Here is a 25,133-nt window from a genome sequence, read left to right on the forward strand (position 1 = left end):
CAGAAAACAAGTCTTAGTAATGTTTTAAAGATTGAAATTATGCAAAGCACTTTCAGAACACAATGGAATGAATCTGGAAGTCAACAACAGGTGGAGGACCGGAAAATGCACAAATTTATAGAGGTTAAACAACACATTCTTTAACAATCAGTGGGTCAAGGAAGAAATTACAGAGAAATTAGTAAATATTTTGAGATGAATGAAAATGAGAACACAGTGTATCAAAAGTTATGGGATGCAGTGAAGGCAGGGTTGAGAGGGAAATTTATAGCCCTAAATGTCTACAATAAAAAGGAATAAAGAGCTAAAGTCAAAGACTTAAATGCACATCTAGAGGAACTAGAAAAACAATAGCAAACTAATCCAAAAGCAAAGAGAAGGAAAGAAATAAAGATTAGAGAAGAAATAAATGAAATTGAGAACAACATAAAATGGTAGAGAGAATCAACACAAACAAAAGTTGGTTCTTTAAGAGGATCATGAAAATTTACAAAGCCTTAGCTAGGATGACAAAGAAAAAAGAGAGATGATGCAAATAAATAAAATTAGAATCGAGAGAGGATAAATTACTACTGACTCCACTGAAATAAAAAAAGATCATAAGAGGATATTATGAACATCTGTATGTCAACAAACTAGACAACTTAGATGAAATGGACAATTTTATAGAAACGTGAACAATCTACACTGTCTATAGAAAAAATTAGCAGACCTCAACAATCCAGTCACCAGTAAAGAGATTGAACTAGTCATCAAAAAACCTCCCAAAAAGAAAACCCCAGGAATAGATGACTTCATAAGTGAATTCTACTAATGAATCCGAGAAGAATTAATAACAATCCTGCTCAAACTCTTCCAGAAAATTGAAGAAGAGGGAACACTACCTAATTTGTTCTCTGAAGATATATCACCCTAATGCCATAGCCAGACAAAGATACTGCAAGAAGAGAAAATTATAGACCAATCTCTAATGAATATAGATGCAAAAATCCTCAACAAAATCCTTGCAAATCAAAAACAACAGCACATTAAAAGATCAAGTGGGTTTTTTTTTTTGTTTTGTTTTTTCTTTTTTACAGTTAATGGTATTTTAATGTTCTTTCATCAACAGTAACAAATGTACTATATCAATACTATGAGCCAATAATGGAGGGGAGGTAGTTAGGGGTAGGGGTGAAATTGAGTTTTCTTTTTTGTCTTCATTTCTTTTCTGGAGTAATGAAAATGCTCTAAAAATTGGAAAAAAAATTAATTGTGGCGATGGATGCACAGCCGCATGACGGTACTGTGGGCAATTGACTGCATACTTTGGATCTTTGGATAATTGTATGGTATGTGAACAATCTGAACAAAACTAAATTTTTTTTTTGAGTTAATTTTTTTTATTAAATTCAGTTTTATTGAAATACATTCACACACCATACAATCATCCATGATATACAATCCACTGTCCACAGCACGATAACACAGCTATGCATTCATCACCACAGTCTATCTCTGAACATTTTCCTTACATCAGAAAGAACCAGAACAAGAATAAAAAATAAAAGTGAAAAAGACACCCAAATCATCCCCCCATCCCACCCCATTTGTCCTTTAGTTTTTATCCCCATTCCTCCACTCATCCATACACTAGATAAAGGGGGTGTGATCCACAAGGTCTTCACAATCACACTGTCACCCCTTGTAATCTACATTATTATATAATTGTCTTCAGGAGTCCAGACTGCTGGGTTGGAGTTTGGTAGTTTCAGGTATTTACTTCTAGCTATTCCGATACATTAAAGCCTAAAAGGTGTTATCTATATAGTGCATAAGAATGTCCACCAGAGTGTCAAGTGGGTTTTATTCCAGGTATGCAAGGGGGCTTCAACACAAGAAAATCTATTAATGCAATACATCATATTAATAAATGGAAGGGGGAAGGCAGCATGATCATATTGATTGATGCAGAAAAAGCATTTGACAAAATTCAACATCTTCTTTGATAAAAACACTTTGAAAGACATGAATGGAAGGAAACTTAACTCAATATGACAGAGGGTATATTTGAAAAATCCACAGCTAACATTGTACTCAGTGGTGAAAGACTGAAAGCTTCCCTATTGAGATTGGGAACAAGACAAATATGCTTACTGTATCACTGTTATTCAACATTGTGCTAGAAGTTTTAGCTAAAGCCGTTAGGCAAGATAAAGAAATAAAAGACATCTAAATCAGAAAGTGTACTGGTTTGTATATATTATGTCCCCCAGAAAAAGCCATGTTCTTTGATACAATCTTGTGTGGGCAGATGTATTAGTGTGGATTAGATTGTAATTCTTTGATTGAGTGTTTCCATGGAGAGGTGACCCACCCAACTGTAGGTGATAACTTTGATAAGATAATTTCCATGGAGATGTGGCCCTGCCCATTCAGCATGTGCCTTGATTAGTTTACTAGAGCACTATATAAGCTCAGATGGAAGGAGCAAGCTTACTACAGCCAAGATGGACACTTGGAGGAATGCACAGGAGCTGAGAGAGGAGCTGCAACTTACAGAGACATTTTGGAGATGGCCTTTGAAAGCAGATTTTTGCTCCGAAGAAGCGGAGAGGACAAATGCCCTAAGAGCAACTGAGAGTGGCATTTTGAAGAGAAGCTACAGCCTAGAGAGGAATGTTCTGGGAGAAAGCCATTTTGAAACCAGAACTCTGGAGCAGACACCAGCCACATGCCTTCCCAGCTAACAGAGGTCTTCCAGACACCATTGGCCATCATCCAGTGAAAGTACCCAATTGTTGATGCATTACCTTGGACACTTTATGGCCTTAAGACTATAACTATGTAACCAAATAAACCCCCTTTTATAAAAGCCAATCCATTTCTGGTATTTTGCATCCTGGCAGCATTAGCAAACCAGAACAGAAAGGAAGAAAAACCCTTCATTATTTGCAGATGATATGATCTTATTCCTAGAAAGTCCTGAAACATCTATGACAAAGCTACTAGACCTAATAAATGAGTTCAACAAAGTGGCAGGATACAAGATCAACAAAAATCAGTAGTTTCTATGCAGTAGTAATGAGCAATCTGAGCAGGAAATCAAGGAAAAAAATTCATTTACAATAGCAACTAAAAGAATCAAATATCTAGGAATAAATTTAGCAAAGGATGTAAAGGACCTGTCTTTAGAAAACTACAGAACATTCTAAAGAAATCAAAGAACACCTAATAAATGAAAGGAATTCCATATTCATGGCTTGGAAGATAAATATAGTTAAGGTGTGAATTCTACCCAAAGTATTTACAGGTTCAATGTAATCCCAATCAAAATTCTAACAGCCTACTTTGAAGAAATGGGAAAGGTAATCATCAAATTTATTTGGAAGGGTAAAGGACCCGGAATAGCCAAAAACATCTTGGGAAAAGAGAATGAAGTTGAAGGACTCACACCACCTGTCTTCAAGTATCTTACAAAGCTACAGTGGTCAAAAGAGCATGGTATTGGCATAAAGATAGACATAGTGATCAATTCAGTTGAAAGTTCAGAAATAGAACCACACCTCTATGGTCAATTGATATTTGATAAGGATATGCAACTGGGACAGAACAGTCTCTTCAACAAATGGTCCTGGGAGAACTGGATATCCATATCCAAAAGAATGAAAGAGGACCTCTATCTCACACCTTGTATAAAAATTAACTAAAAATGGATCAAAGACCTAAATATAAGAGACAGGACCATAAAAATCCTAGAAGAAAATATAGGGAAGCATCTTCAAGATACTGCGGTAGGCAGAGGTTTCTTAGACTTGATACCCAAAACAAGCAACAAAAGAAAGATAGATAAATGGAATCTCCTCAGAATTGAATACTTTTGTACAAAGGACTTTGCCAAAAAGGTGAAAAGACTGCCTTCACAATGTGAGAAAGTATTTGGAAACCACATATCCACTAAGGGTTTAATATCCAAAGTATAAAAAGAAATCTACAACTCAACAATAAAAAGACAAACAACCCAATTAAAAATGATAAAAGACTTGAATAGACATCTCTCCAAAGAGGAAATACAAATGGCTAAAAGCACATGAAAAGATGCTCACTGTTACTAGCTATTAGGGAAGTAAAGATACTGCAAGAAGAGAAAATTACAGACCCAAAATGAGATATAATTTCACACCCACAAGAATGGCCACTATTTAAAAAACTAGAAAACTACAGGTATTGGAGAGGGTTTGGAGAGATAGGAACACTTGTTCACTGTTGGGGGGAATGTAAAATTGTGTAGCAGTTGTGGAAGACAGTTTGTCAGTTCCTCAGGAAGCTAAGTATAGAAGTGCCATGTGACCCAGCCATCCTGCTACAAGGTATATACTCAGAACTGAAAGCAGGGATGTGAACAGGCTTTTGCACACTGATGTTCATAGAGACATTATTCACAATTGCCAAAAGATGGAAATAACCCTAATGTCCGTCTGCTGATGAATGGATAAACAAAATGTGGTATATACATATGATGGAATATTATTCAGCAGTAAGAAGGAATGAAGTCCTGAAGCATGCAAGAACATGGATGAACCTTGAGGACATTATGTTGAGTGAAATAAGTCAGACACAAAAGGACAAATATTGTACAATCTCATTAATATGAACTAATTATAAATAAACTAATAGAGTTAAAATCTAGAATATAGGAGGAGAGATCCAAGATGATTGATTAGTGAGAGACTGGACTCATTTCTCTTCCAGAAAAACAACTAGGTGTCAGCGAGAGACTGTTCACAACAATGGATCTTTGGCTCTGGAGATTGGGGGATGTGTTCTACACCACCCAGGAAAGTGTGGATGAAGATTTGGAGACGCTTTGGTGAGAGAGTGTGAATGACTCCCCCACTCAGTCCCAGCTCCTGGTGCCCATCACCCACTCTTGGGGCAGAAATCATCCACTTCTCCAGTTCTCTGGTGGGTGGGCATCTCCAGACTGAAAGGGCAGTGGAAGTCCACTCTCTCAAGAATGGGGTGGGACATGATCTAGCACTGTGCCAAGTTTTGGTCTGTGAATTTGGGCTGCTGGGAACCACTGGCTGTTTTAATCTGCCCCACCTGGCTCACCTATGCCATTGTCTAGTAATGACAACAATAAAAAAATAGCCTACATAATGAGGGCTGATGGAAATAGGTTGCCAAAGAGCACCATCTGCTGCCAGACAAGGAAAGTGGACATCTGGGAAGACATCTAAAAGGCTTCTGGAAGGAGAGGGCCATATTCTGGTTAAGTCAGAAAAGTGCACTCTTTAGGAGGGGAATTAAAGGCTTTTAGGCATCGTTACCCAACCTCTCCTTAGGGCCCTGTGGCACTAGTGTGTACCCCTTCATGGGTCCCTGACCCAGCCCAGTTGTATACTTATGAAGCAAGTGTTAAGAAGAGCATTAGCACAAACACAATCAACAACAAAAGCTTTGACAAGAGAAATTGACCATCAGAGTAAACTCACAAGGATAATCTGATGCCCAGACATCAGCAAATAAATAAATAAATAAATAAATAAGTAAATAATGAGCCATATTAAGAAACAGGAAGATTTGGCTTAATCAAAGAAGCAAATAAAAAAGTCAGAGGAGATACAGAATCTGGAATAACTAATCAAAGACATTCTAACAAATCTAAATAAATTCAGTGAGATGGTTAAAGAGGTAAAGGATATTAAGAAGCTACTCTGTGAGCATAAAGAAGAATTTGAAAGCAGGCAAAGAAAAGTAACAATCTTATGGGAATGAAAGGCACAATAGATGAAATTAAATATGCATTAGAAGTACACAACAGGATTGAAGAGAAAGAAGAAAGGATAAGCAAGCTAGAAGACAGAGCATCCAAATTCAAACAGGCAAAAGAACAGATAGAGAAAAGAATGGGAAAAATTGAGCAGGGTCTCAGGGAACTGACTGACAATGTGCAGTGCACAAACATTCACATCATAGTTCCAAGAAGGAGAAGAAAAAGGAAAAGGGGCAGAAGGAATATTTGAGGAATTAATGGCTGAGAACTTCCCAACCCTTTTGAAAGGCATTGATATCTAGGTCCAAGAAGTATAATGTATACCAACTGGATAAATGTGAATAGGCCTACTCCAAGACACATACTAATCAGAATGTCAAATGCCTAAGATTAAGGGAAAATTCTGACAGCAGCAAGATAAAAGTGATTCATCACATACAAGGGATGCCTGATAAGACTAAGACCCAATTTCTCATCAGAAACCATGGAGGTGAGAAGGCAGTGGTAGGATATCATCAAGATAATGAAAGAAAGAAATTGCCAGCCAAGAATTCTCTATCTGGCAAAACTGCCTTTCAAAAATGAGGGAGTTTCAGATATTCACAGAGAACCAGAAATTGAAATTGTTAAAGAGACACCTGCCTTACAAAAATACTAAAGGGAGTCCTGAAGGCTGAAAGGGAAGGACAGGAGAGCAAGGCTTGGAGGAGAGTGTAGAAATGAAGATTATCAGTAAGAGTAACTAAAAGGATAGAAAGAGAGACAAAAATAAGATATGACATACAAAACCAAAGGAAAAATGGCTGAAGTAAATACTATCTTTATAGTAATAACATTGAGTGTTACTAGATTAAAGTCCTCAACCAAAGTACACAGACTGGCAGAATGGACGAAAAAATATGAGACATCTATATGCTTCTGCAAGAGCCTCACCTCAGACCCAAGGATACAAATAGGTTAAAAGTGAAAAACTGGAAAAAGATATTCCACACAAACAGTATCTACCCCCCACCAAAAAAAAAAGTTGGGGTACTATAGTAATATCAGACAGAATAGATTTTAACTGCAAAGCTGTTATAAGAGACAAAGAAAGGCATTATATATTAATAAAAGGGATAATCCACCAAGAAGGAATAAATAAATATGCACCTAACCAGAGTGCCCCCAAAATGCGAGGCAAACCCTAGCAAAAGTGAAGGGAGAAAGAGACGTATCTACAATGATAGTTGGAGACTTCAAATCACCACTCACATCAATAGATAAAACATCTAGACAGATGATCAATAAGGAATCAGAGAACTTGAATAATTTGAAAAATTAACTAGACCTAACAGACATATACAGAACAGTACCAAGACAGCAGGAGAAGGGTGGGATTGGGGGAAAAATACAATCAATACAAACTAGAGACTATAATTAGCAGAAACATTGTAATATGCTTCCTTTAATGTAACAAGGGCAATGTACCAAAACTAAATGCATATGGGGGGGAGACATAGGGAAGGGTATGGGACTCTTGGCATTGGGGATGTTTTCTGACTCTTTATTCTACTTTGTTTTAATGCTGTCTTTCCTTTTATCTCTTCCTAGATGTCATTTTTTTTCCCTCTGTCTTTTTCTCTTTCTGTTTCTCTACCTTCTTTGACGCTTTCTCCTTCTTTGTGGAAGAAATGGAGATGTCCTTATATAGACAGTGGTGACAGTGGTGAACACATAAATATGTGGCTATACAGGGAACCATCAATTGTTTACTTAGGATGGAATGTATGGTGTGTGAACAAAACCGTCTTAAAAAAATGGGTTGATGAAGAAACCTTGAGGGCACTATATTGAGTGAAATAAGACAGACACATAAGGACAAATATTGCAGGGTCTCACTGATATGAACTAGTTATAATATGTAAACTCATAGACATGAAATATAAGTTACCGGGATATAGAATGAGGCTAAAGAATTGGGAGCAGTTGCTTATTATGAGCAGAATGTTCAACTAGGGTGAACTTAAAAATTTGAAAGTGGACAGAGGTGATGGTAGCACATTGTGAAAATAACTAACAGTGCTGAATGGTGTGTGAATGTGGTTGAAAGGGTAAGATCAGAGTCAAGTATGTCACCAGAAGGAAAGTTGAAGGATAAAAGATGGGAATGTATAAAACAGTGAATAGTGTCGTGGACAATGTCGGTACAAATATTATAAATCTCTCCCATGAACTAGAGCAAATGTATGACACTATAACTAGAACTTCATAATAGAGGGGCATATAGGAAAAAAAAAATAGACCTACTGGGAACTATATACTATGGTTAGTAGTATTTTAACATTCTTTCCTCAACGGTAACAAATGTACTATACCAATACTATGAATCAATAATGGAGGTGTGTGGTTGGGGGTATGGGAGGATTTGAGTTTCCTTCTTTTGTCTTTATTTCTTTTCTGGAGTAATGAAAATGTTCTAAAAATTGAAAAAAAATTAATTGTGGTGATGGATGCACAGCTGTATGATGGTACTGTGGGCAATTGTTCGTACACTTTGGATCTTTGGATAAGTGTATGGTTTGTGAACAATCTCAATAAAAAAAATAAAAAAAGTACATCACAGCATCCTTAATAAGATACATTCTGAGTTTCAAAAAAAGGAAATGGATTCATGGGCTTAAATGTAAAATGTTAAACTATGAAACTTTTGGAAAAAAATGGAAGAAAAAATCTTTAGGATCTAGAATTTGGCAAAGAGTTCTTAGACCTGACATCAATAGTATGATCCATAAAAGGAAAAATTGATAAATAAGGGACAGCCTGTCTTCTTGGGATGTCCAAAACAAGCGGGATAAAAGAAGCAGATGGCTGATCAAAGGCTGGTGAGAGGGGGTACTGGAAGTCAAGTCTGGAGGGGGATAAGAAGTTTTGTGTGGTCAGGGACACCCAGGAAATAAGATCTGTGTGCTCAGCAAAGTTTCCATGGAAGAGCATGTGAAGTGTTGACAGGATAACATTTCAACAGTGTGTACTTTTCTCCCCAATGTAAAACCCCATAGATCCAAGGGCCTGTCCTGGCATTTGCAACATTCTAGGACCGTCATGGTATCATTATATTTCTAGTCTTCAATGACTTTTATGTGGCTTGCTAGAGGCAACTGTTCATTTATATCTTTACAGGACTTGAAATTTACATAAACAAACACACGCACGCACGCACAGAATCTAGAATATAAATTACCAGGAGACAGAATGGGGGTACAGAATGGGGAGCTGAATTTTAAAGTGTGAAGAATTTTTAACTAGATTGAATTTAAATGTTTGGAAATGGATAGAAGTGACGGTAGCACATTATGGTGAGTGCAATTAACAGCACTGAATTATGATTGTGGTAGAAATGGGAAGTTTAGAATCATGTATGCCATCAGAAGGAAAGCTAGAACATAAAACATGGGACTGTATAACACAGTAAACACTGAGTTGGATGATGATGGTGATTAACAGTACAAACCTAAAAATGTTCTTTCAAGAGCTAGAACAAATGTATGTCACTATTACAAGGAGTTAATAATAGAGTGGTAAACAGGAAAAAAGTGCACCTAGTACAAACTATGGACTATAGTTAGTAATTTTTTTTTTTAATTTTTTTATTGAGATTGTTCACATACCATGCAATTCTCCAAAGATCCAAAGTATACAGTCAGTTGCCTCTGGTACCCTCATACAGCTGTGCATCCATCACCACACTTAATTTTTGTTCAATTTTTAGAGCCTTTTCATTACTCCAGACAAGCAATAAAGCGAAAGATGAAGAAAAAAAAAAGAAAAGGAAACTTGAATCCTCTCATATCCTTAACCAACCCCCCTCCATTGTTGACTCATAGTATTGGTATAGCACATTTGTTACTGCTTATGAAAGAACGTTGAAATGCTACTAACTGTAGTATATAGTTTGCAATAGGTAAATATTTTTTCCCTATATGCCTCTCTATTATTAACTTCTAGTTCTATTGTCATACATTAGTTCTGGTTCATGGAAGAGATTTCTAATATTTGTACAGTTAATCATGGACATTGCCCACCATAGGATTCAGTTTTATACATTCCCATCTTCTGACCTCCAACTTTCCTTCTGGTGACATATATAACTCTGAGCTTCCCCTTTCCACCTCATTCACACACCATTCGGCGCTGTTAGTTATTCTCACATCTTGCTACCAACACCTCTGTTCATTTCCAAACATTTAAGTTCATCTTAGTTGAACATTCTGCTCATACTAAGCAACCGCTCCCTGTTCTTTAGCCTCATCCTATAACTTGGTACCTTTTATTTCATGTCTGAGTTTACATATTATAATTAGTTCCTATCTGTGAGACCCTGCGGTATTTGTCCTTACGTGTCTGGCTTATTTCACTCAGTACATTGCTCTCAAGTTTTCATCATCAACCCATTTTTTTTTTAAGATGGTTTTGTTCACATGCCATACATTCCATCCTAAGTAAACATTGATGGTACCCTGTATAGTCACATATTTATGTGTTCACCACCTTCACCACTATCTATATAAGGGCATCTCCATTTCTTACACAAAGCAGGAGGAAGAGTCAAAGAGGGTAGAGAGGCAAAAGAAAAAGAAAAAAAGAAAGAGGAAAAAAATGACAGTTAGGAAGCAGCAAAAGGAAGGATAACCTTAAATCAAAGTAGAACAGAGTCAGACAAACCACCAATGTCAAGTGTCTCACACGCCTCCCCTATTCCCCCCATCTGCATTTACCTTGGTATATTCCCTTTGTTACATTAAAGGGAGCTTAATAAAATTATTCTGCTAGTTACAGTCTCTAGTTTATGTTGGTTGCATCCTTCCCCCAATGCCTCTCTGTTTTTAACACCTTGCTAGGTTGACATTTGCTTGTTCTCCCTCGTGAAAGAAAGTATTTGTACATTTTATCATAATTGTTGAACACTAGATTTCACCGAGTTACACAGTCCCAGTCTTTATCTTTCCTCCTTTCTTCTGGTGTCTCACATGCTTCCAACCTTCCTCTCTCAACCATATTCATAGTTATCTTTGTTCAGTGTACTTACAATGCTGTGCTACAATCTCCCAAAATTGTGTTCCAAACCTCTCACTCCTGTCTTCTCCTATCACTCTGTAGTGCTCCCTTTAGTATTTCCTGCAGGGTAGGTGTCTTGTTCACAAAGTCTCTCATTGTCTGTTTGTCGGGAAATATTTTGAGCTCTCCCTCATATTTGAAGGGCACTTTTGCTGGATATAGGATTCTTGGTTGGTGGTTTTTCTCTTTCAGTATCTTAAATATATTGCACCACTTCCTTCTTGCTTCCATGGTTTCTATTGAGAAATCCACACATAGTCTTATTAAGCTTCCTCTGTATGTGATGGATTGCTTTTTTTTCTTGCTGCTTTCAGGATTCTCTCTTTGTCTTTGACATTTGATAATCTGATTATTAAGTATCTTGGCATAGGCCTATTCAGACCTATTCTGTTTGGAGTACGCTGCATTTCTTGGATCTGTAATTTTATGTCTTTCATAAGAGATGGGAAATTTTCATTGATTATTTCCTCTATTATTGCTTCTCCCCCTTTTCACTTCCCTTCTCCTTCTGGGACACCAATGACATGTATATTCTTGTATTTCCATTCGTCCTTAAGTTCCCAGAGATGTTGTTCATATTTTTTCATTCTTTTCTCCATCTGCTCCTTTGCATATAGGTTTTCAGGTGTTTTGTTCTCCATTTCCTGAGTGTTTTCTTCTGCCTCTTGAATCTGCTGTTGTATGTTTCCATTGTGCCTTTCATCTCTTGTCTTGTGTCTTTCATTTCCATAGATTCTGCTAGTTGTTTTCTTGAACTTTCGATTTCTGCCTTATGTATGCCCAGTGTTTTCATAAACACTGCCTTTATCTCTTTTGCCGTATCTTCTCTAAACTTTCTGAACTGATTTAGCATTAGTTGTTTAAATTCCTGTATCTCAGTTGAAGTGTAAGTTTGTTTCTTTGACTGGGCCATAACTTTGTTTTTCTTAGTGTAGGTTGTGGTTTTCTGTTGTTTAGGCCCCTGACCTCCTTGGCCACCCCTATCAGGTTTTCCCAGATGAGAACAGGCTCAGGTCATAGAAGGAGGAAATATTCAGTATCCGGTTTCCTTGATGGTTTTTCTTAGAGGACTGACACACCCTGTGCTTTTCTGCCCAGCAGGTGCACCTGTCAGCCTGTCACTGGCTGATGTAAGGGGGTGTGGCCCACAGCTCTCCTCCCCCAGGCTCTGGGGTCTGGTTCTGAATGGAAGGCAGGTAGAAGAGCTGGGCCCCTCCCTTTCCTCTTGGGAAGCTATGCCCCCTCCAGAGAGGTTATCTGCATATAAATAGATTCTTTGTTTCTCTGATCCTGCTGGTTAGAGTGCTGTGATCTTAAAATGGCTGAGGCTTTCATTATTGCAAAGTGCTGTGGGCTGAAAACAGCTGAGGCTTTCTCCACAGAGAGAGAAAGGGACAGAAAGCTCCCAGATTCACCTTTTGGCCAGAGATAGCACCCGATCCTCTGGGCTCCCTGTCCTGAGACAGATCTGTCCCCCGACTCTCCCAAGGTCAGCTGTCACCAAAAGCCTCTGTCTGCTTTTTGAGGATTCTCTGTCTGTATTGAGCAGTTAACATTAAAACCCCAGTTGGAGCTGGGCTGAGGTCCACTAGCTTGTTTGGAGAGTGCGGCTCTCTAGCACTTCGAGGCTTCCGTGAGGGAGGGGCTCTTGGCTCTCTGCTCTCAGCTTGGGTCTGCAGTTTTACCTACAGATTTTATGCTGCGATCTCGGGCATTCCTCCCAATTCAGGTTGGTGTGTGATGAGTGGACGGTCATGTTTGTCTCCCTGCAGTTGTTCCGGGTTATCTGCTAGTTTTTTGGTCGTTTATGAATTGTTCTGGGGGACTAGCAGTCTTCCACTCCTCTCTATGCTCCCATCTTCGTTGTCTTCAGTTAGTAATATTTGAATATTTTTTCATCAACTGTAACAAATATACCACACCAATGCTAAGGGTCAGTAATGGGATGGGTGCAGATAAGAGGTATGAGATTTGTATTAAATTGCTTTTATAAGAATATAAAAAGGTTTTTCTACTTTTGGCGCATGTAACAATTGCATTCCCTTATAATAATTATTTGATAGTATGTAAACCTAGCACATAAGCATTCAATAAATATTTGTTGAATAAAAGGGAAAAGGACAAAAATTCAAACATTTATTTGGTAGATTGAATAATCTTAATCTGCCTTCCTGTGGCTTTGAACCCATTTTTAAAAAGACCACTTGAAGATGTATTATCAGGTAAGGTGTGAACTCCTTGTGAATAGGACCTTCTAAGATCCCATTTAGTGTGGCCAAACTGAATGAAGGTGGGCCTTGATTCATATGTGGGGAGGTCTTACTAAGGACAGGAAACCTGGCACTGCCAGAGGAACTGGAAGTCAGCGGAAATCTGAAGAGCAGACAGGAGAGAGGAATTGCCATGTGATGGAGGCAGAGATGAGAGCCAGGGAACCCCAAGAACTGCCTCAAGCCAGCACCAGAGTATCACAGACATTGGGGAAAAAGTGTGGTCTTGCCAACACCTTGATGTTGGGCTTTTAACATCTGAAACCTTGAGCCAATAAAATCCTGCTGTTAAGCCAACCAGTGTGTGCTGTTTGTCATGGAAACCTTGGAGAACCAAGGCGAATTAGAAACTATTGCCAAAGACGTTGAAGAAATGATGGTATAGGAAGTCAGAATACTGTATAATTCATAAAAAAATATGGTTTGATTTAGACAAGTTTCAGGAACATCTCTGCTGGAGACGCTCAGGCTCATCTATGGATCCTCTGACAATTTTGTCGGACTCAGTGATCGAACAGAACTTCAAAGCAAAAGTGAAATATAATTAGATTTTTGGAGCAGGTTATAAAGATTAAAGCAGAACATAAAGTATGGAATTCTTGTATTAGTATATTAAGAAGGAATCATCAGGTTAACATATGACTTTAGTTTTCAATGTAACATTGTTCTGTTTTTTTTTTTTTTAAAAGCAGTCATTAAAAAGGAGAGACATTAAATTCTGCCAGTTTGTGTTGACCGGTACTCTCATCTTGTCTCCCATGGTTGGAAAGGCTGCCTAATTTTCCTAGATTTAACAAATCTATAGAATGTTGACTGTGTAGAGAATGTATACAGATTAATTTTACCAGCTGATTTTACCCTCTTGTTTCCTTCATCTTTATTCTCTCTGTAATCCCTTTTTTCTCACTGTATAGGAAAATGTCTATGGCACTTTAGCTTCTTCTGATCAGCCTTTCAATTCCATGTGACCCCATTTCCCTCCAACCTCCAATTCCATGGCCTTAGCAGGCTGCATGGGGTTTACATAGCTGCCCCAAGGGAAACTGGTTGAAAACATGATTTGAGCTAATCAGAGCATTTTGTTGGGAATTTAGAATTTGCAAAATTGAAGACGAAAGTTATTGGTGTCGGGTTCTATCGCCAAGTGGATGAAGAACCAGTGAGGTCATGTAGGGTTAGAACACAGGCAGCCAAGAACATCCACATGTAAGTAAGGGGAAAGAGTAACTGCTTAGGAGGAGAAAGAGAACATGAGAAAGAGAGAGAAGCAGGGGGTAGGGAGATGGAAGACAGAAGAGAGAAAGAGGGAGAGGAGGGATGGAGAGGGAGATAAAAAGAGAAGAGAAAAAGGAGAGAGGGAGAATAAATGAGAAGAGAGAGAGACTAAAGGTGAAAGAGTAAGGTGGGGAGTGAGAAGGAGAGGGAGAGAAAAAATATACTTTAGGCTCCCAGTCCCTGGTTTCTTTTCCCTTAGGACAAGCTATACTTGGATTTCTTTCCTTTGGTCCCTGTTAGCTTCCTATATATCCTAGAAATAGACATTTTGTTTCTTGTGCTAGCTTGAATGGCCCTGTATTTCTTGGAACCAAAACAACTTTAATTAAAACACCCCTTGCTGTCCCCTGTGGTACTAACTATTCTCTGTGGTCAATGCACCATGATAGTTAGGTAATTCAAACCTTGATTGCTCATGAATAAATTGGGTAGAATTTTTTAGAGAAAGACTACATTTATTACTCAGGCACAGTGCTCATGGAGCACACACACAAAGCACTGTGACTGAACTGGACTCACCCACTTTCAGTCTGCCAGTGACCTCCCCTTCGGAGTTGCGGGCATTTACTGTCACGTTCTGAGTTGACTGTAGAAGCAGAGATGAGTCCTAAAGCAGAGGGATTGATAAAATTAGCAAAATGCATACTAGTTAAAATGATTGTACCTTTATATTTATATGTGCATTAGGGTGTGTATAAAATAATTTATCCATTGCCACAGATTTTTTTCATCTTTTAAATTTGTGGAATAAACCTTAAAGCTTTTTACAATAAACTATAATAGTCCTGTGGGCTTGTAGTGCTTATGCACCCTGGTTAGAATGTGCCAAGACAGCTCTCAAGCTGAAGCTCTAATACAATCAAGTTTTTAATCAGTGCATTTTCTTTTCCAAAGAATGAAAATTTCATTTTTGTTATTTATGTCCAAGACATAACATACCTTAAGAAACTAGATCACACCATGTTATTTATTTTCAAAATGCAAAGGTTTCTCACAATTTCGAAAATGTTTTAAAAATTTGTTGGATAACACCTATCCTTTTAAAAATTTTTGTTGGAAGATAAAATGGCTTTCTGAGCATGTCACTGCTTTCTGGGGTGTTAGAGTCCCTAAGGCGTGGTTTGTTTCATAGAAGATTACTAGCTTTCATATAAACATTCAGTACAGTTTGGCATTTGGATTTGGATAGATTTACAGTTCACTCAGAGAAAATAAAATGTCTTCCAGAGTTGCAGGGAATAATGTACTTTTTCAGAAAGAAAGAAGATTCAAAAATGGTTGTCCTTGGGAACTCTATCTAGCATGCTAGACATTCCCTTACTTAGCTTGTAGAAGAAGATGGGTTTAACGGGATCTTAAATTTTATCTAGTGATGTGACCTTAACACTTATTTTTACATTATTATAAAATAACTAGCATGATAATGAAAAATAAAATTCTATAATTCACCAATAATTTTAGCTTCTATCCTCTCATTTCATCTTCCACAACAGAAGTAGCTATCATTACTCCTAATGTATAGTTGAGGAAAAAGAGTTCAGAGAGATTGAATTAAGGCTCGCCCAAAGTCACAGTTTCTAAGTAACAGTTCTATAGCTGGAGTCTGATCATTACATGCCAACTTCCAAGCTCTTTCCTATCATTCTCTTGGAACTAAAGGACAGATTCAGGTGAGAGCTGTGAGTTCCATTCTCCTGCCTAAACCAAGTGAGCTTATTCTGGGAGTCATTTGGTTGTCCAACCCAACAACCACTCCCAAATGCTTTTCTCTTTCTGTCTTCTGTCCATAGGGGTTGGAATAGCTAAATGCTTGCTTCCCCAGCCTGTCTTACAGCTAGGATACCTACATGACACAATTCTGGTCAGTGAGATATGTGCTGAAGTCTGCTGGGGGTAGGATATAATTATAGGCCAGAAATTGCTCTGAATCAGTAACAACAAAATGATATAAATTTTCTTCTTATTACTTAACAAAAGACCTTATATCGAATTGAACTTGCTCTTTAATCTCTGTTTTTTGGAAAGTACATTAAAAATTAACATGTACATTCAAAAAACTATCTTGTTTATCAAGAAGTACAGTGGCATTATTTCCACTTTCTAGATGAAACAGTTCTCCAGCTTTTGAGTGAGTTTTTTGGCTTTCATAACTAGCATTGTGATCCCTTTAGAAAAATTTTATGCCATTTATAGAATGACAGCAAGGTAGATATAGAACAATTGATTTTTTTCCATTCATCTCAAATGAATTCTGAATGTGTTAACTATATATAACTCAATTCTGTATTTGGCTTTAGGGAATAGATAAAATAGCCAGAGGACGTGATGCCTTTAAGCAAGAAAGTATGATCTAGATTTGGAGCTATGAGAGAGATATATAAAGACAATTGACAGTATAAGGTTGTATCTGGCAGATCCCAAATATAGTTCACAGTTGCCATGAGAGTGTTCAATAATGCCCTATGGCCATTTCATATATATAATTAAGTACTTCAATCTGGCACACAATATGGGAATGTCAGAGGCTAATTTAGTCATTGAAGTAGCATGCAAATGTAAGAATGTATAAACAATATGTGGAAAAGTTATATTTATTGGCATAAAGTTATTCACAATATTTCCTTACCACCCATTGACTGTCTCTAGGATCCATAGTAGTGAGCTCTCTATCATTTCTGATTGGTAATTTGTGTCTTCTCTTTCTGTAATTATCAGAATGTTCAGAAGTTGATCAATTTTATTGCTCTTAGGCAAGGACCAGGTATTGGGTTCACTGATTTTCTCTTTTTTTAAAAAAATGTTTTTTATGTTGTTGATTTCTGTTCCTTATCCCTAATTTCTTTTCTTACTCTTGGTTTAATTTGTACTTTTTTATAGTGTCTCAAGGAGGAAGCTGAAGTCATTGATCATCTTTTCTAATGCAGGCATTTAGTACTAGAAGTTTCCATCCAAGCATTGCTTTAGCTACATCTAATTTGATAATGTTGTCTCTTTTCATTTTTATTCAGTTCAAAATACTAATGTATCTTTAATACACCACTCTATCCTATAGATAGATCAACTAGACAGAAGATCAATAAGGAAATTGAAAACCTAAACAATGTGATAATTGAATTTGACTTAACAGACATATATAGAGCATTAAACATCCCAAATCACCAGGATACACATTCTTCTCTGGTGCTCACGGAACTTTCTCTAGAATAGATCATATGCTGGGCCATAAAACAAGCCCCAATATATTTAAAAAGATTGAAATTATTCAAAGCACATTCTCTGTTCACAATGTAATACAATTAGAAGTCAATAACCATCAAAGATTTAGAACATTCACAAATATCTGGAGGTTAAACAACACACTCGTAAATAATCAGTGGGTTAAAGAAGAAATAGCAAGAGAAATTGCTAAATATCTAGAGACGAATGAAAACAAGAGCACAACATATCAAGACTTATGGGATGCACTGAAGGCTGTATTCAGGGGGAAATTTGTAGCTCTAAATGCATACATTAAAAAGGAAGAAAGAGCTAAAATCAAAGAACAAATGGAACAACTGAAGAAGCTAGAAAATAAGCAGCAACATAATCCTAAATAAAGTAGAAAAAAGAAATAACAAGGATTAAAGCAGAAATACATGACATAGAGAACAACAAAAAAACACAATAGAATAAACCAAAAGTTAGTTCTTTGAGAAGATCAACAAGCCCCTAGCTAGAATGACAAAATAAAAAAAGAGAGAAGACCCATATAAACAAAATAATGAATGAGAAAGGTGACATTACTGTGGATCCCGAAGAAATTAAAAAAATTATAAGAGGATACTATGAACAACTGTATGCCAACAAACTGGATAATGTAGAGGAAATGGACAATTTCCTGGAAACAGATGAACAACCTAGACCACCAGAGAAGAAATAGAAGACCTCAACCAACCAATCACAAGCAAAGAGATCCAATCAGTCATCAAAAAGCTTCACAAAAATAAATGCCCAGAGCCAGATGGCTTCACAGGGAAATTCTACCAAACATTCCAAAAAGAACTGACACCAATCTTACTTAAACTCTTTCAAAACATTGAAGAAAATGGAACACTACTTAACTCATTTTATTACATTAACATCACTCTAATACCAAAACCAGGTAAAGATGCTACAAGAAAGGAAAACTACAGGCCAATCTCCCTCATGAATATAGATGCAAAAATTTTCAACAAAATACTTGCAAATCGAATACAAAGACACATTAAAAAATCATACGCCATGACCAAGTGGCATTCATTCCTGGCATGCAAGGATGGTTTAACATAAGAATATCAATGAATGTAACACAACACATTAACAAATCAAAAGGGAAAAATCAAATGATCCTCTCAATAGATGCTGAAAAAGCATTTGACAAAATCCAACATCCCTTCATGATAAAAACCCTTCAAAAGGTAGGAATTGAAGGAAACTTCCTCAATATGATAAAGGGTGTATATTTAAAACCCACAGCCAGCATAGTACTCAATGGAGAGAGACTGAAAGCCTTCTCTCTAAGATCAGGAATGAGACAAGGATGCCCGCTGTCACCACTGTTATTCAACATTGTGCTAGAAGTTCTAGCCAGAGCAATCCTGCAAGACAAAGAAATAAAAGGCATCCACACTGGAAAGGAAGAAGTAAAACTGTCATTATTTGCAGATGATATGATCTCATATCTGGAAAACCCTGAGAAATTGACAATACAGCTACTTGGGCTAATAAGCAAACTTAGCAAAGTAGCAGGATATAAGATTAATGTACATAAGTCAGTAATGTTCCTATATACCGGAAATGACCTAACTGAAGAGACACTCAAGAAAAAGATTCCATTCTCAATAGCAACTAAAAAAGTCAAGTACCTAGGGATAAACTTAACCAAGGATGTGAAAGATCTATACATACAAAACTACAGAACTTTACTAAAAGAAATAGAAGGGGACCTAAAAAGATGGAAAAATATTCTGTGTTCATGGATAGGAAGGCGATATGTCATTAAGATGTCAATTCTACCAAAACTCGTCTACAGATTCAATGAAATTCCAATCAAAATTCCAGCAATCTACTTTGCAGACCTGGAAAAGCTAGTTATCAAATTTATTTGGAAGGGAAAGATGCCTCAAATTTCTAAAAACATTCTAACAAAGAAAAACAGAGTGGGAGGACTTATACACCCTGACTTTGAAGCTTATTATAAAGCCACAGTAGTAAAAACAGCATGGTACTGGCACAAAGATAGACATATCAATCAATGGAACCAAATCGAGGATTTGGAGACAGACCCCCAGATCTATGGTCGACTAATCTTTGATAAGTCCCCCAAAACCACAGAACTGGGACACAACAGTCTATTCAACAAATGGGGCTGGGAGAGCTGGATATCCATATTCAAAAGAATGAAAGAGGACCCCTACCTCGCACCCTACACAAAGATTAACTAAAAATGGATTAAAGACCTCAATATAAGACATAGTACCATAAAACTCCTAGAAGATAATGTAGGAGATGTTTCCCTACATGTTTCCTGGTATTAGGAGGGCACTTCTTAGAACTTACACCCAAAGCAGAAGCAACAAAAGAAAAAATAGATAAATGGGAACTCCTCAAACTTAAATGCTTCTGTACCTCACAGGAATTTGTGAAAAAGGTGAAGAGGCAGCCAACTCAATGGGAAAAAATATTTGGAAACCATGTATCTGACAAAAAAACTGATATCTTGCATATATAAAGAAATCCTATAACTCAACGACAATAGTACAAACAGCCCAATTATAAAACGGGCAAAAGATATGAAAAGACATTTATCCAAAGAGGAAATACAAATGACTAAAAAAACACATGAAAAACATGTTCATCTTCACTAGCTATTAGGGAGATGCAAATTAAGACCACAATGAGATATCATCTCACACCAATTAGATTGGCTACCATTACACAAATAGGAAACTACAAATGCTGGAGAGGATGTGGAAAAATTGGAACTCTTATTCATTGCTGGTGGGACTGTATAATGGTACAGCCACTCTGGATGACAGTCTGGCGGTTCCTTAGAGTTACCCTTCGATCCAGCAATTTCACTTCTTGGTATGTACCTGGAAGATTTGAAAACAGTGACATGAACAGATATCTGCACACTAATGTTCATAGCAGCAATATTCACAGTTTCCAAGAGATGGAAACAATCCAAATGTCCTTTAACAGATGAGTGGATAAATAAAATGTGGTATATACACAGATGGAATACTACATGGCAGTAAGAAGGAACAATGTCGTGAAACATATGACAACATGGATGAACCTATGAAGACATAATGCTGAGTGAGATAACCCAGGCACAAAAAGAGAGATATCGTATGTTACCGATAATGTGAACTCTGTGAAATATGTAAAATAAATGGTTTATATTGTAGAATGTAGGGAACCTAGCAATAGACAGCAAATAGGGAAGGAGGAACAATAATCTAATAAGAACAGATAAGTTACGGAGGGTAAACTTAATGTTATGGGAATGCTCAGGAACGACTATGGTTTGTTAATTTTTGGAGGGTATGGTAGGAACAAGTTGGCAACAATGTAGTTATTTTAGATTGTTTTTCTTATTCCTTTGTTTCAGTTTTGTTTGAAATGTTTTTTATCATTTGTTTTTTAGTTTTTTGATAAAGTTAAAAAAAACAATGAACAAGTGTTAAAAAAAAGTAAATAAGTAAATGAACAATGGGGGGAGGAGGTGAATGGAATGTTTTGGATGATCTTTTTTATTTTAATTTTTTCTAATTTTTTGGAGTTATGAAACTGTTCAAAGACTGATTGCTGTGATGAATGCACAACTATATGATGATACTATGAACAACTGATTGTATGCTTTGGAGGACTGTATGTTATGTGAATGTATCTCAGTAAGATTGCATTAAAAATACTGTCTCTATTTCTTCATTGACCTATGGGTTATTCAGAAATATATAATTTAACTTCCAAATATTTGGGAAGTTTCCAGATATCTTTGTGGTACTATTTTCTTGCTATGTTCACTGTGGTCAAATAATATACTTTGTATGGTTTGAATCATTTTAAATTTATTGAAAATGTTCCAAAATATGCTCTATATTGGTAAATGTTTCTTGTGGATTTGAAAATGATTTGTATTATGCTGTTGTGAGTGGAGCATTATATAAATGTTAATTAGATTAAGTTGGTTGATAGTATTGTTCAAGTCTTCTATAGTCTTATCACTTTTCAGTTTGTTCTATCTATTGAGATAGAGTTTTGAAATCTCTGACTATATTTGTGGATATTTCTATTTTTTGAAATTCTGTCAGTTTTTGCTATATATTAGGTATATAGATATTTAGCTACATAAATGTTGATTAATTTACTCCTGTATCATCTGAAATGACCCTCTTTATCTCTGAAATCTTTCTCTTTGCACTAAAATCTGCTTTAATGTAGCCACTTCAGCTTTCTTTTGATTAGCGTTAGTAGAGTATATCATTTCTTCAAGCGTTTAGTTTTAACCTGCTTGTGTCTTCATAATCAAGGTGGGTTTCTTGTAGGTGGCATATCATTGTGTATTTTTTATTATTCAATCTGATAATTGCTGCCTTTTAATTGGGATATTTAGCCCATTCATATTTAATGTGATTATTGATATAGCTTGACTTAAATCTACCATCTGTTACATAAATGAGCCAATGACAGCCTCTGTGTAGTAGCCTTGTTTGTTGTTTAGTTCACTGCAGCCTGGGCCCATTAGAAACAACTGCCAGCACTAACCTCAAATTCTTATATACCATTTGTCCTCACACTTCTAAGGCTCCATGCTGCTTAAGTCCCTTGAATCTCTATGGCCCAGAAACTTTACACTATGTTGACTCTGGGACACCTGGTTCTCCCCACCTCCAGCCCCTTCCTTTCTCCTCTTCCCCAGGAATTTGGGAGGTTTCCCTTGTCTTGCTTCCTCTCTGGTGGCTCCATCACACACTGGCCCCTGGAAGGTTTCCCACTGTGAGGTATGTCCCCTCACCTGCAAACCTGTCAGTGTGGTAACCTCTGAAAAACAGCTTGTGTGTTACTGACATCTAGTGGTCAAACATACTACACCATCCTTCTATTTCTTTTCTATTTATCATATTTGCTCTTAGTATTATTTTTCTTTTGCCTCTTTTTGGATTATATATCATTTGATTTATATCTACTTAGTTGACCAACTAGCTACACATTTTTTTTGTGTTTACTTTAGATTTATAGTATATATCTTTACCTTATAGACCATCTACAAGAAATTTTGACACTTCATGTATGATACAAGAACATAGTAGCACACTTCCATTTCCCCTCTTATGGTCTTTTTTTTCATCATCACCACACATTTTACTTCTATCCTTACAAACTCCATAATACTTTGTTATTTATGTTTCATGTAGTCAGTTATCTTCTAATATGGTTTAAATGTCATGTTTTTAGCATTTCTGGTAGTTTTTATCCTTTTGTTTAGATCCAGATTTCATTTCTTCTATCATATTCCTTTTGCCTGAAGAACTTTAACATTTCTTGTCATGCAGGGCTCTGTTTTAGAAACTTAGTTTTATTGGGTCTGGAATTCCAGGTTGACAGTTTTTTCTTTTAGTACTTTAAAGTTGTCACTTCATTCTTTTCTGGCTTGAACTTTTCCCATGAGAAGTCTGCCATCATCTTTTTCTTTTTCCTCTTTATGTAGTGAATCATTTTTCTCTGGCCACTTTTAAGATTCTCTCTTTATCTCTGGTTTTAAGCAGTTTAATCATGATGCATCTTGATGTAGTTTCCTTGTTTCTTTTGCTTGGGGTTCATTGAACATCTTGGATCTATCTGTGGGTTTATAGTTTTCATCACAGTTGGAAAAAAGTCGCATTTCTTCAAATACTTTTGCCCTCTTTTTTTTTTTTTCTCCTTTGGTGATCCAATTATATGTATATAAAGCCAAGACATCATCCCTTAGCTTACTGGTACTGTTAATTTTTTCTAGTCTTTTTCTCATTTCATTTTGGATAGTATTTACTGCTGTGTCTTCAACCTCACTAATCTTTTCTTCTTTGGTGTCCATTCTGCTCTTAAACCCCATCCGCTGACTTTTTAAATCCAAGATATATTTTTCTTCTCTAGAAGACTAATCTAGGTCTCTTCCATCTTTTATCTCTCTTTTTAGCATGCTCATGCTTTCCTCTGCCTTAGTGCACAGATGGAATAGACTTTTGAGAGTTGTTCTGACACACTGTTAAGTCACTTGGAAGATGTATGATACCTTCAAAGCTTCCTTTTAGGCTTTATTAGATGAGACCAGAGCAACATTTATTCTAGTACTGATCTTATACCACCCCTGAGCCACATCTTTCTGATTACCTGGCATCCTATGAATTATGAGGTTTTTCTACTCTGGCTGGTGGGAACATGAACTAACATCAACCACGCCAAGTGGATGTTTCCCAGCCTCAGGTATTTTCCTTACACGCTTGTGTTGAGAAGTACTTACCTAGAGACTGGGATAGGAAGGAAGGGGTTGAACTCTCTGCAATCTCCAGAGCTCTGTCAGTGTGCAGCTCTATTGTCTAGGGTGCCCTGTCCTGTGAACTCTAGCTTTCATGGTTTCACTGGATTCCTAACTGTCTCCTCAACTCCAGGAGATGACCTGCCTCCTCACAGGTGCCCCTCTCCCTGCACTGCAATCTGGAAACATCTCCAGGCAGTAACTTGGTCTACCCTAGCACTCACCTCTTTTGCTTCTCTTCTCTTAGGGAAAACTGAGGTGTCCTGAGCTGCCCATTGTTCAATGTTTGAGAACAAATGTTTCATGTATTCCAGGCATTTTTTTTAGATGTTTAATGAGGGAGGATAAATCTGGTTCTCATTCCTCGTGGAAGCAGAAGTCTACCATTAATGCCTGTTTTGGTGTTATTTCTTGTTCTTTTAATGAAAGCTACTCCAAAATAGTTTTCTCTTTGAGACTCTTAAAATGCTTTTGCAGTCATTTTCAGATTGACTTTTTATTTGGTTGGAAATAGTTCACTTTTTCTTAATGTTCAGTGATTATCTGTTGCATAATTTTTCCTCACATGGTTTGAAATCTCACTTTTCAAGCTTCCCTCATGTGGAAGAACTTGCCTGTTTGTACTCACCCCAGCCTACCTAATGGGTTTGCTGTTGTTTCCACCAGACCCCAGGGTTTCTCAGCCTCCTCTGGTTGCTTGGGCTCCAGTGCTCAGGCAGAGCCCTGCTGCTCTGCCTCTGAGATGCAGCTGCTTTCTGTCTCTCATCACTGTCTCAAGTGATGGGCCTGGCTGGAGTCCCATCCATGCAGAGACCATTTTGATCCCTTTTACTCTGAGGTCATTGTTTTTAAGCATCTCCTACTTCTTTTCAGGTCTGGAGACTTGTAGACAATTGTTTCAAGTCAAGTTTTACCACAGTGTGCTCCACATTTTTTATCATGGCTATATATATTTTAAATAAAACCTTTTTATTTTACGACATAATTGCTGTGTATTTGGGTTCATCGGTAGGGTGGATGGGCTTAAATTTTGGACACCAAGTACAATCTTGACTGGACCTCATATGGTACTTTTGAAATATTACCAAGTTCAGTTGTTAAGGCCTGAGCACCATATTGAATTACATTCATAATGAAGTTCTCTCATTCCAGCAATATAGGTGAATGAATTGTGTAAAATTTTACCAGTTCATAA

General features: G+C 37.0%; 1 protein-coding gene across 4 annotated transcripts in view; it reads right to left on the reverse strand.

Annotated features, from left to right (window-relative positions):
- SGCG (sarcoglycan gamma) overlaps window positions 1-25,133 on the reverse strand; it is a 196,066-nt gene that overhangs the window by 64,911 nt on the left and 106,022 nt on the right. For all 4 annotated transcript variants that reach the window (XM_037799811.1, XM_037799810.1, XM_037799812.1 and 1 more), the window contains exon 4: window positions 14,917-15,004. In XM_037799811.1, coding sequence (XP_037655739.1) covers window positions 14,917-15,004 — 88 coding nt within the window. The remainder of the gene's footprint in view (window positions 1-14,916; window positions 15,005-25,133) is intronic.

Source organism: Choloepus didactylus, chromosome 12, assembly GCF_015220235.1.
Source record: "Choloepus didactylus isolate mChoDid1 chromosome 12, mChoDid1.pri, whole genome shotgun sequence".
In the NCBI taxonomy this organism is placed as follows: domain Eukaryota; kingdom Metazoa; phylum Chordata; class Mammalia; order Pilosa; family Megalonychidae; genus Choloepus; species Choloepus didactylus.